Source organism: Meleagris gallopavo, chromosome 19, assembly GCF_000146605.3.
Source record: "Meleagris gallopavo isolate NT-WF06-2002-E0010 breed Aviagen turkey brand Nicholas breeding stock chromosome 19, Turkey_5.1, whole genome shotgun sequence".
NCBI lineage: Eukaryota > Metazoa > Chordata > Aves > Galliformes > Phasianidae > Meleagris > Meleagris gallopavo.
The window spans coordinates 577,588-590,078 of NC_015029.2; the positions used below are offsets into that span (position 1 = coordinate 577,588).

General features: G+C 52.7%; 1 protein-coding gene and 1 long non-coding RNA gene across 20 annotated transcripts in view; one reads left to right on the top strand and one right to left on the bottom strand.

Moving 5' to 3' along the window:
- The window catches only part of EXD3 (exonuclease 3'-5' domain containing 3), a 245,838-nt gene that overhangs the window by 40,918 nt on the left and 192,429 nt on the right, over positions 1-12,491 (bottom strand). The window contains exon 21 of one of the 19 annotated variants that reach the window (XM_031556121.1): positions 2,697-2,910. The exons of the other annotated variants lie outside the window; for them this stretch is intronic. Coding sequence (XP_031411981.1) covers positions 2,905-2,910 — 6 coding nt within the window. The 3' untranslated portion in view covers positions 2,697-2,904. Of the gene's footprint in view, positions 1-2,696; positions 2,911-12,491 lie in introns of those variants that run through there. 19 annotated transcript variants of the gene reach the window in all.
- LOC109370450 lies at positions 10,452-10,887 on the top strand. Its single transcript, XR_004161646.1, has 2 exons — positions 10,452-10,648; positions 10,802-10,887. It is a non-coding gene; the product is annotated as an uncharacterized LOC109370450 (long non-coding RNA).

Genomic DNA, 12,491 nt, shown 5'->3' on the forward strand with positions numbered 1-12,491 from the left:
CTCTCCTCTCCTCTCCTCTCCTCTCCTCTCCTCTCTCTCCTCTCCTCTCCTCTCCTCTCCTCTCCTCTCCTCTCCTCTCCTCTCCTCTCCTCTCCTCTCCTCTTTTTTCAAACCTCAAATCTAAATTACAGATATACTCTGCCTTTCGCATCAGGAGCAGCTACTTGCATTTGGGTTTTAATTCAATTGTTATTCTGTACTTTTTTCCTTTTCAGCCACCTTACTGCAGGAGCAGGCGCTAAGCATGAACTGCCAACGTTTCATTATGAAGAATCACTGAGTTGCAAAAATAGGAAATGACACTCCTTCCTTGGGCTCCCACCATTCATTCACTGGCAAGGAAACACAAACAGGTATCAGCCTCTCTGTTTAGGAGAATGTACTGAAATGCTGTGTGTTAAACATGTGGTGACAGCGTGCAGGGGGTTGGGGTCTGGTGGGCACATTGCATGGAGTAGAGATGTTTTGTTCCCAGTGGAATGGGGGCTATGGTGGCTACATACGCCAAAGGCAGCTTCTCTGACATAGAATCATAGGATATGTACAAATGGAAGGAACTCACAAGGATCATAGAGTCCAACTCATGCTTCCATACAGGATCACCCACAGCCCAAACCATAACAGAATATCTTGTGTTGGAAGGGAATGTCCTGAGTCACAAGGGAAATGGTACACTGAGTGTTGACAGCAGTACTGGGAGAAAGCCCATACTGGAAGCACTGCCAATGAGTTACGATCTTGGATTTGGGTACAGCTGATGTTCAGGCTCCACCTTGGACCTGGGGAGCTCTGGCTGCCGTACGCCAGATCTGGGGCACCAGGGATGGACTCATGCATGGCGGAGTGAGAGGGGTTCCCTTGGATGCCTCCACAGACACTTCTTGTAACCAAACTTGGCTGGTTGCTTGCGCTGATCAGGTCTGTCCCTACACATGGGCCTACCATGTCTTCATTTTAGTTTGGAATTAAAAATAACTCTCCTATCATTACTCCTACATACAGCATAAGCAAGCATTCTGAGTCCCCAATTTAGTTTGGATGTTGACTTTGAAGAGCCAGGAAGGGCCTTTTCTCCCTTTGGGTTACAGAGGAGCACAAGCAACCCATTCTCATGGAGACTTCTCCACTAAGAATAGCTGAAGTGAAGCCAGAAGACCAGCTGTTTTGGCCACACCATTGATCGCCCTTCAAAACCACCTCCATACTCATAACCAATTCTCACATCCATACCCAGCTCCAGGCTGCCCAGAGCTGTGGGTGCCCCAGTGCTGGAGGTGCTCAAGACTGTGGATGGGCCCTGGGCATCCTGAGCTAGAGGGGTGCAGCAGCCCGTGACAGGGATGGGGCTGGGGGACTGTAAGGTCCCTTCCAACTTAACTATGTTGCAATTCTATGACGCTGCCCATCTACAAGACCTATTTCCTCCCACCAGACATCGTGTCTTGGCCTGGGCTGCTTCCTCCACAAATCAAGTCAGCTTTGCCCCTCCTTCCATCAGAGGGGTACCTCTGAATGATGGCAGCTTGGCCCCAGGCACCAGCCCTGGAGAAGGACTCTCCCTTTAAGGAGAAAGGCAAAGCATTTTGTGCATGGATTTGTGCTTGTTTTGTCATGGGACACATTACCATGAACCCAAAAGAGGAAGGAAAAAGGGGGGGGGAGCTTTTGCCTTTCTGGTGGGAACAGCATTTGAGCTAACTTTGTTTCCCTTGGGGAAAGGCACCAAAATAACAGAGGAAGGGGGGTGTGCTGGGGGGGAATGAAACTAAAACGGCGACGTAATCTGCCTGGGAAAAAAAGCACTCCCAGCATCGCTGGTGAGCCCAGCCGCCAGCCTGCCACTGCACTGGGACACATGGGAGGAGGCAGGGCATTGCCACTGCATGGTGCTGGTGGCACCCAGCCTGCACGTGGGGACAGCCACCTGCCCCAGCACTGTGCCTCGCGTCTCTCCTGCAGAGCCTGAAGTCGGCTCCGTGCAGCAGCCCCCCAGTGACCTCACCATTTATTCTCACTGTGCTCTGACTTTCCTTGAGCAACGTGGGCCATGAGCCCACAGGAAGCATGCCAAACAGGGCCGTGTCTGATATGCCCATGTAGGATGGAGGTTCCCACCTCCTGGTACTGATCCCAACATCCCGAAGCCCACAGGCAGCAGCGGAATGCTGCTGAGTGTTCCAACAGAAACCTGCAGCCCGCGGGCACAGAGCAAAACCCAGCTGGAAAATGCACTACCTGCCCCCGAGATGACCATAGCAAAGATGAGCCGACAGCACAACAAGGCCGGGGAGCAGAGCAGCCATCAACTTGGGGCATGCAACCTCCTCCATGCATGGAGGAAGTCTCCTTGTCAGAACGGACTGCATTTTTGCCATGTGCTCCATCAGCTGGGGGGGTCAGACCCCATTTGTTTTTGAGCAATGTCCCTATCTTCCTATTCTACCTCTCCACGGGAGCTGCTTTTTCAGGCTCTCTGCTCAGGTGCCAGCACTCTGATCGGGAGCTCCTGCCTTCCAAAGCCTCACCTTACATTTTGTTTGCCCAACTTATCTGCACCTCCTTATTGGCTTTCCTAAGGCTGCAGCTCTATTTCCCAAAGAACCACGCTTGACTTAAACCATCTATGTGGATCTCTGCGTGTTCTGCCTGCAGAATGCTGTGCTGGATGAGTGGACAGGGGCAGCAGGGGACTTGCACAAGGCATTCTCACTGTCTCTGCGCTGAGCGTAACCAGATCAATTTTATTATTAACAAGAAATTTAATAACAATTACAGCAATGAAAGTAAACACAAAACCAAACAGCTTCAGGATGCAATGCTCTCTGCCTCTGCCCTGTAGGGAGCTCAGGAGCCTCTCTATGAATTCAGGTGGGGAGCAGTCCTGGCCTGGAGATCAGCTCCTCTTCAGAACTGAAATGAGACACAGAAACCAATGGGTCACTGCAGAACCCGGAGTGCTGGTACTTCTGCCTTCCTTCCTCCCCTCACCCAGCTTTGGACACTGGGAAACAGACATTTGCTTTTGGCCAGCCTCTAGTGCCTGGTTTCTATCAGTGTTGATTTTTGGGTACTTACAAATGGATTTTTTAATGACCAAGCCAATCTCACTCTGGGTACCAAATTAGGACTCAGTGTTTCGCCACAAAGCTTTGCATGAATTGACTGCTGAGATTTGATTTCTGCCCTTGATGAAGTCCTCAAGTGGCTGTTTCAAAATGGTTAAAAAGCAAATAAAATATCTGCCCAGTTACCTCTTTGTGCACATGCTCGTGCAAGCTGGCTGACTTTTGTTCTTGCTCACATCCTGCAGCCCAGCCCACAATTATAGAGCCGCGCAGGTGTGTGGTTATGGCCAGGGAACAACACAGCTGGATGTTGGCACCTAAATGGGAATAGGGAGAAAGCACCCTCTGGCTTTAGGAGGTGCTGGGAGGCAGCAGGAGAGACAGAGCCTGACTGTGCAATGGGGACCTGCAGCAGCACAGCCCAGCGCTGCTCTCCCGCACAGCTCAGAAGCGAGGGCTGGGGACGGACGGGGAACGGCTGCACACATCCCTGCCCCTGTGCTCTGCACTGCCCACTGCCACGTGTCGAAGGAACTCGAGCAGAGCCGGATGCACCCTGCACACCCCTCTGCCCACAGGAGCCCCCCCAGCACAGCCCCACGCTGGGATATGGAGTTCAGGCGCTCTCGGAGGCGGTTCTGTGAGAACATTTCTCAGAGGGCAGTGCACTTTTATCCGAAATAATTTTCCATTCCATTTATATCTATATAATAGGAGGTGGCGCTGGGGTCCGAGTTTTCCATGGCCCCGGCCCTCATTTCCCCAGCCGGGCTGACCCCTACGCAGCTTCCCCAGGAACAACAGAGAAAAGTTCAATGGGACAGAAGGAGCCGCGGCTCTGCGCTCCCACTGCTGCTGTGGGCACACGGACAGGGTGGCTCACAGACCAGAATCCAAACACTGACACACCTAAGGGAAGAGCTGCACCTGAGAAGAGGTTTCAAAGTGAACAGAGCTGAGGAACTCTGGGTGCTGCTGCAGCTCCAGAGCGGTCCTGCAGCACTGCGCTGCTCAGTACTTGGATGCTGGGGAAACTATGGTCTGATTCCTTATGAAAGGAGAAGTTTTCTTCCTGTTCAAAATATTTTCATTAAAAAGATATACTTTTCCTTGAACAAATGTGACATTGGAAAGCATTTTGTCACCTGGCTTGTTGTTATGAGAACACCATTTTGGACAAAAAGTGCATTTCACAGAGCAAGGAGCAGTGGCTGCATGGAAGCCTCTTCTGCACAACAAAGCGCTGCCTGGCCCTCCATGTGGGCTGCCAGGGACCGCCCCTGCCCTGCGGGCTGTCACCCTGCAAGTAAGGAAACCTGCAGCAGGGACACAGAGAGAGACAAAGAAACCACGAGGAATGAGTACAAGGGACACGGCAGAAATGGGGAAAGAGGAAGAGCTAATGGCTGTTGCACGCAATGCCCGTTAGCCCTGTGTGATGGGGAGAACTCCACTGTCCTCATCCTTAGAAAGAAAACATCAACATTGATAAGGAAAAGATACAGACTGGAGTTTCACAAAGCTGCTGGCTCCACAAGTGTTTCCATCACTCACTGGAATATGCTGAAAGGGAAGGACCTGCAGGAGAAGGACCTGGGAGTTCCGGTTGACCAGTGGTTGACCAGTGGTTGGCCATGAGGCAGCATCATGCCCAGGTGGCAAAGAATGCAAATGGAATCCCTGGATGCATTACAAAAAGCCTGGCCAGCAGGGTGGGAGAGGTGATCCCCCCACACTGCTCTGCACTGGGGAGAGCACCGCTGGAGCACTGTGTGCAGTGCTGGGCTCCCCAGCTCCAGGCAGAGCAAACTGCTGCACAGAGCCCAGCGCAGGGTGCAGAGATGGTGGGGCCTGGAGCAGCTCCTGATGGGGAAAGGCTGAGAGCCCCGGGGCTGTTCAGCTGCGGGAGGGAAGGGGAGAGGGGATCTGACCATCCCTGGAGGCAGTCAAGGCCAGGCTGTATGTGACTCTGGGCAGCCTGGTCTGGTGGTTGGTGACCCTGCACTTGGCAGGGAGTTGAAACTTGATGATCATTGTGGTCCTTTTCAACCCAGGCCATTCTACGATTCTACGATCAATGCTTATGAACATCTAAAGCGAGGGAGGAGCACCCTGAGCCCACCTCCACAGCTCTCTGAAGCAAACCAGTGAGCCCTGAGCCCAGAGCTGCACTGTTCTGCGGCCGCCTGCACGCCTCCTGCGCTCCCCATGCCACGATCCTCAAATTGGCAGCAACATAATAAGCACTCCTCCAAACTTCCTAAATGTCAAGAAAATATTTACAGGGCCCACTTCTGCGAAGCGTGCACGGCAGCCCAAAGGGCACGCATGCACACTTTGCTGGGTGCTGCCTGGCATGCTTTTCACAGCGATATTTATTAAACATTTGCGGTTTTCCTGCTGAAAAACCCAGTAAGAGATGAATGCCAAAAAGTGGCTCCTCTGGGGCCGGAGCTGTCTGGGAGCCAGGACACAGAGCGGCTGCTCTGTCCACAGACAGGAGCCTTGTTGGGGGAACCCGTGCTGTGCTGAGCGCTCTCTGTGCCGTGCAGAGCCAGAGCAGGCTATAACCCTAACCCCAGCCCTAACGCTAACCCCAATGTTAATCCTAAGAGGGGTATTGATGGAGATTCTAACCATAATCCCAACCCTAATCATAAACCTAACCTTAACCCCAACCCCAACTCTAACCCAAACCCTAACTCTAACCCTAACCCACAACCAAAGAGGAGTTTTGATGGAGAACCTAACACTAACCTTAACCCCAATCCTCACCCCAATCCTAAATCTCACCCTAAACCCCACCCTAACTCAAACCCTAACTCCAGCCCTCACCCCAAGCACAGACCCTCGCCAGCAAATCGATTTCTGGCTCACTGGGAGCGCTGGCTCAGCACACAGCCCTGCCCGCTGTGCTCTGGCTGTGCGTGGGCAGGCAGAGCGCTGGGCTCGGTGCCCCCGGGGTGCCCTGAGGGCAGTGCTGCACCGCACTGTGATCCGTGCTGATCTCCAGCTTCCACGACAGCACTTAATTGAAAGTTTTCTAATGAGCTGTTTAAATAGTAATTAGAGACCAGTGCTGAAGAGGGAGATAAGTCTTGTGGGTATCTCACCCTGCAAGAAAGGACCTGATAAGAAAAAACTGAATGATTTTCTTCTGGGATCAATTCCAAAGAGCAATTATCCCCTTGATACCACGCTGCTTAAACAGGAATGGACTGAAAAAACACTTTGCCAGAGCTGGTGGTGAATGGGCCGCGTTCCCAGCGCCGCACAGGGGAGGGCTGGAGGCTCCTTGCCAGCACCTGAGATAGGAGATGATCCCAGCGGTGCCAATACCGCCTTGTGCTTACTTAAATAGTCACCAAATTTTTTAAAAGCTTCTTGCGGATGGGAGCACCAGCAGCAAGACGAGCTCTGTTTCCTGATGGGTTCCCAACTCAGTCGTTTACTTCTAGTCTCAGGTGCTGTGCCCTGGCAATGTGCCACCATGCGACTGCAGGCCTGGTGGAACACCCAGCACTCATCCCCCAGCGCTGTCTGAGCATTAAGCAAGCTCAGACTTTGTAACAGGTTCATTTTCTTCCCATTTACCGCCTCTGGTGTTACAGTGCAAAACACCGTTCCATGGGGTTACTGGAAAAAAGACAAGGCTGCACTCGATCGTTTCTTTGGCACGCTCCACCAGCACCAATATCTGGAAGGGACTCTACAGCCAATGGCACAAAAAGCAACAGGCCTATGGAAGTGGTGGAAAGCAAAATCCAGGAGGGATATTTTAGACTGCAGCACTTCTCTTATCCTGGAGGGCATCTGGCTCTTTATGCACAATTTCCCCCAACTCCTTTGTTTTGATGATGATTCCCAATTATGGTAATTACCGAATTTCATTAGCAATTTCTACAGCTTGTGCCAAAGCCATTAAGAAAAATATGAAACATCATTTCCACAGCTGACTTTGAGAAACCCACCCAGCAGAGCCCTCACAGCCCAGCACCTTCTTGCTCCTGTGCTGAAGCCCAGACAACCTGGGCAGATCCCATCTGCTTTGTCAAGAAGATCAGGTTTTTTATCTACCCTGGCATCACTTACTTTCAGAAAATCTGTATCTCATCTTATCCATTTTCCATGTTCTTAATTATTCTCTATTTTAATGTTCATTTTAAAGCTTTGCATACTACAAGATTCAGACTAATAGACTCCTACGTGCCGAGCACACATTCTCCCTGCCCCAATAAATAGATCTCTATTTGCTGTTCTCCAGCCAAACCATCAGCCCCTGTGGTTTGACAGATTTACTGCAAACCCTTCTTCCGTGGCTCCGGCTTGGTGCTGGTGCTTTCCCATTTCTGGAGAAGATGGCTGGTCCTACCTGCTTGCATGGAGGACTCTCGAATGCTGCTCCCATTTTGGTTCTGGTGTTTCCCATCCCCAAGCACATGAGTCATCTCCCCCCAGCCAACATCTCCATTGCTACCAAAAACCAGGGCAAAGTGTTCGTTTTGTTTCAGGACTATACTTAGATTACCTTTCATCTCCATCCCATCCTCGGCACATACCAGCCCCACTTCTTCTTTCCGGCTTCCCTTCCCATTTATATGGCTGGATGCTTTCCAGGAGTTTCACAACCCACCATTTGCCATTTCCTTTAATAACCTTGACAAGGTTGTGCTCAGCCTTACTTTCAGCCCCGCAGCCCCCAGCCCTGCCCAGCGCCGCGGGAAGCTGGCAGGGCTTTCTATCAGCAGGAGGGAGCTGCTGTTGACTCACAGCCTTCCTGGCTGCAAGGCCAGGGGCCATCCTGTTTGCATTCGGCCGGGGGACGGGGCAGTTAACCCTGCCATGGACCTGCTGGGTGGGGATGTCCAGAAGCAACACCTGAATTGCGTTGCTTACCCCCAGCCTTGTGCCCTGCTGGCCCACACAAGGCACGAGAGGAGCAGTGTGGACAGGTGCTTGCACTCACTGCAGCCCAAGGGGCCAGGGGAAATCCTTGGAATCACGCAGAGCTTGCTCACAGCAGCTTTTCTTTTTAGATCTCTCCTTTCAGAAGCTCTCCAAAACCATTAAAGGCTTTGCTGAGCCATGCAGCACAGAGTGCCTTTAGTGCAAACCCACAAAATATCTACAAAATTGGAGGAAAGAGGTAGGTGGGAGGAGGGAAGCACTAGGAACTTGTCTTGGGAAACAGCTCTGCATGAGCAAACCTTGCTGCAGGAAGGAGGACCACGCACTGCAGTCCTGCCAGAGGGTCCCGATACACACCCAGCTCACAGACGCACAAACCCCAGGAGCAGGACTCCAACCCTGCAGCCCTGCATGGAGCCTGCTGCCAGCTGCTCTGCCCCAGCCAGGTCTGCCTTGTGGCAGGAGGAGATGTGGGAGCCTGCTTGTCAGCTGCATGCCCTGCCTGTGGGCTGCTCCTGCACCAGCCCTGGGGCACTGCCACCTTGCAGGGTTTGTACCGAGGAGCAAAGCTCTTCAAAAGAGAATGAGAAACACTGCAATTCTTGGAAGGGCTCCAGCCTTGGCTGGGACGTTGAGACATGCCTTGGAGGGGATGGGAGTCCCCTTGGAAGATAATCAGAGATTTCAAGTCTCTCCTACTTCCTTCTATTTACAAAGTCAGTGAAGACAGAAAGCTGGTTCTCCACCCCACACACAACAACCTCTGCTCACAGCAGCATGGGGACACCTCCATGCCAGGTGACTATGAGGTCCTGGCAGCCTCAGTGATCAAGGCGGCGTTGGGCTGCGGAATGGGTACCAAGCCCCAGGAGCAGGGCAATGAGATGAATGCTGGAGGGACTGCACTTCCTGCGGGCTTGTCCCCAAAGGCAGACACATGTCCCAGCAGCCCGAGGTCCTGGGGCACTGCCAGCCCTTGCAGCATGAGCAAGTACTACTCTGCCCACCTCTGCTCAAACAGGAATGTGAACAGAGCCAGTCCAACACAGACCTCTGCACCCAGACACAGAAGAGCTGAGTGATGTGTGTGGCCTTGCACCATCTGTGCTGACCCGCAGTCAGAGCAACGTCCTCTGCAACATGCACAGGGATGCCAGGAAGGGCTCTTGGATGGAGAACCTGTGGCAAAACCTTCAAAGCAGCCGGGGGATCCGTGGTGTTTGGATGGAGGCTGCTCCTGGGTTAACCTCATGCCTTAACCTGATGCTCACCCTACTGCTGCAGGAAGCTGAATTCCTCTGTTCAGAAAGTCCCGTGGCCCCTGGGCTATCCTGGCGCTGGGAGGAAAAGCAGAACCAGATTCCTCAGCTGTTCCACAGCTCTGAGGAGATGCCGGACACGTGTTGAGGGAATAACGGAGCCTGGTGATACATTAAAATCACGGTGATGTTTACACAAAGCAGAAAAGGTCATGCACTGACTAAACCGCTTGGCTTTAATGGTTAGGGGCAGCCAAGAGACACAGATTGTATTCTTGGCTCCTCAGGAGACACTTCCATGTGCCGTGGGTTCCCCTGCTCTACCAGCAGATACACTTGGCCTTGGGACAGGGCTGGGGAACCAGAGGTCGACTGTGCCATGCAGGGGGAACCCGAAGGGAAGAATTGCTCACCAACATGCAGAGCTCAACTGAGAGATAATCCCCAAAACCCAAATGGGAGGAGAAACATCGTGAAGAAAGGGCTGACTGTGACTGTGGAATGAGGATGCTGAATGTTGGGTATGGGAAGGGAACACAGTGCTCAGGTTAGGGTGAGGGTCAGGGTTAGGGTGGACACCACTGCTCGCTTCAGGAGCATCAATCTGGAGGGGGACTCTCAGATACATGGTTACTCCTGAAGGACAAGGAGATACTTATAGGGAAGCTGTCAGCACACACCAATGGCAAAGCCCAAATCTTTAGTCCTGCTTGAGTGAGCAAAGAGCTCAGCAGGACAGTCAGAGAAGCCCAGCCCCACCGTGATGGCAATGGAGATGCAGCACCCAGCACCAGCACATTACTGGGTAGGATGGGGTTTCTCAAGAGCCAGGGGCACTGTGTGACACCCACAGACAACATCAGTGCCATCGGGATGGTCCTGCAGCCGCTCACATCAGGGCAGCCCCTTCACTTCCAGGCTGCTAGGATGCTCTAGCAAGAATGTGACCTGGATCTTCCTGCACCTTGCAGATGGCTGAAAGAGCAGTGACATGAAAGAAATGGGAAAATGGCAGGTTGAGCTCTCCTTCCAGGGAAAATCCAGGAAATACAAAAAGCAGAGAAGAGCAGAGACAGTGGGAACATGGAATCAGCCAACCACCCTTCTGCACTGAGACATCACATTCAAATGAGGCCCCAGTGGGAATCTCAGGCAGACTCACCGCCAGGATGAAGGCTGTCATTCACAAGGCCGCCAGCGACCGCACTGCAGACCAATGAAGTCACAATGGGTTCCCATTCACAGCTACAGAACAAACGTGAGACATGGAAAATGCTGTGAGTGGGATCCCACTGCCCTCTGGTCTGGTGCACGTTGTGGTTACTGATGTTGTGACAGAAAGTTAAGGTTGAGGAAAGAGCCTTTTTCTTCTCCATCTCCATGAGAAAGGAAGGGCATTTCTGTTGGATTGCCCAGGTGGGTGCACTCCTCTGCGCAGATCAGAGCAGAGTCCAGACACTGAACCTCAGCCACAGCTCCAGGGGATGGAGCCAAACACTAGGTACACCATTCAAAACAGAGCCATAAAGAAAAGCCTAAAACCTTCCTCCTTTTTTTTTTTTTGCACAGGATAAAGAACAGCAGAAACAGGCGAATGTTTTCATTATTTGGGAAATCCTTCTGGCAGACGTGCTCAGTGCAGTGGACTCAAACAACCTCTCATTCTTTGTCTGTGTTGGCCATTCCTGTAGCCGTCTCATTTATGGAAGAAAATTTGTGACCTCCTGTCAACCCTGGAGTTTGCATGCTTATATATGCCCCAAGCCAGGGAGAAGTCATGAGAAAAACTGCCTTTCATTAGCAATCAGAAAATAGGAAAACCTGGAAGAGGTGAGGGGACCGCAGGGAAGGCACAGCACCGTGACCATCATCTGTCCAAGTCAAATGTGAACACCTCTGCATGGGCGGCTGAGCTGCTGCTGTCCCTGGCAGAGCACTCGAGGGACGGAGCCCTGCTCTCACTGCTGAACAGCCATGGGAGAGTCACGTCCTATTATGACTCAGCCTTATGCTGTTCAGAAAGATGATGTCTTTCTATCCGACCCCAGGGATCTAGAAATGCATTTCTTTGATTCACTCTAGGAAACCTCAGGTCTGGTTCAAAGGAGAAAAGTAAAAGCTCAGAAATTAGGAATTTGGCAGCCCCAGATGGCACTGCCATCCTGCCACAAGGCAACTGTACGTCCAGGGTGAACAGCCCGAGCACGAGAGAGGCTGTGAGGGTAGGCTGAGGCAGCAGGTCCCTCTGCCCCAGCTCTGCATTGAAGGCAGGATGGTGAGAACAACAGACCCGAGGCAGGCTCATCTTTATTTTTAAGTTAATACAGTCTGGGATTTTCCACGCAGCCACGTGGAGTTGGCACACAAAGCCCACTGATCCCTCCAGCCCCTGATGCATTCACCTCACTGGAAGCCCCACGAGAGGCAGAGCTGGGGATGGGTTGGTGGCTGCGGAGCCGAGCGCTGTGCCCCGCAGGAAGCCATTTGTCTGCAAGGCGAGGAAGCAAGGAGGTTCTGGAGACGGCAATCCCATGCAGCTTCTCGCTGGTTTTCCCAGCTACCGATCCAAGAGTGCCTGTGTTTACTTCCAGCCTTCCTCTCTGCTCGGCTGCCAAGCAGCCCTAACGACCGGACGCAAAGCGCTCCACCAGGAAACGCTCTGGATTGCAGCAGACAAAAAGCCCACTGCAGAGGGACGCTCCCCACGTTAACCCTGCTCTACCTGGGTTGCAGCAAGGTGGCCAAGGTTACTGATGGGCAAGTGAGCCCCAGCATCCCAGCCCCGCGGAGCCCTGCTCAGCTGGCTGTGCTGCCGGAGCCTGAATTTTGCACCATGGGCTGCTCTGCGATGCCACGGAGTGTCACACCAAGGTGATGCTGAGGAGCCGGCAGGAGGAGGAACACGCTGAGCAACCCAGACACAGTTCTACGTTCAAACCCGCATGCAGTGAAGGCACACTGGCTGTGCACCAGGAGTTGCACCGGGCACAGTCCTGGCTTCCTACTAAATGCTGCCAGGACAAGAGGCAGAGCCCTCAGCCAAACCATGAGACTCAGATTCTGCATCGGGGCTCAGAAGACCAGGCCTGGATCTGCCCCAGCTTCTCCTGTCACCCTGGACATGTCACATAATGTTTCGTCTCCCCACTTCCAGGCTGTGAAGTTACCGCACTGCCAGGTTTTGCTGCAGCACAACCCCATCATCGCTGTGTGCCAGGGCATGGCCACTCCATGGGTACCCAGCTCACTTGGCAGGGGA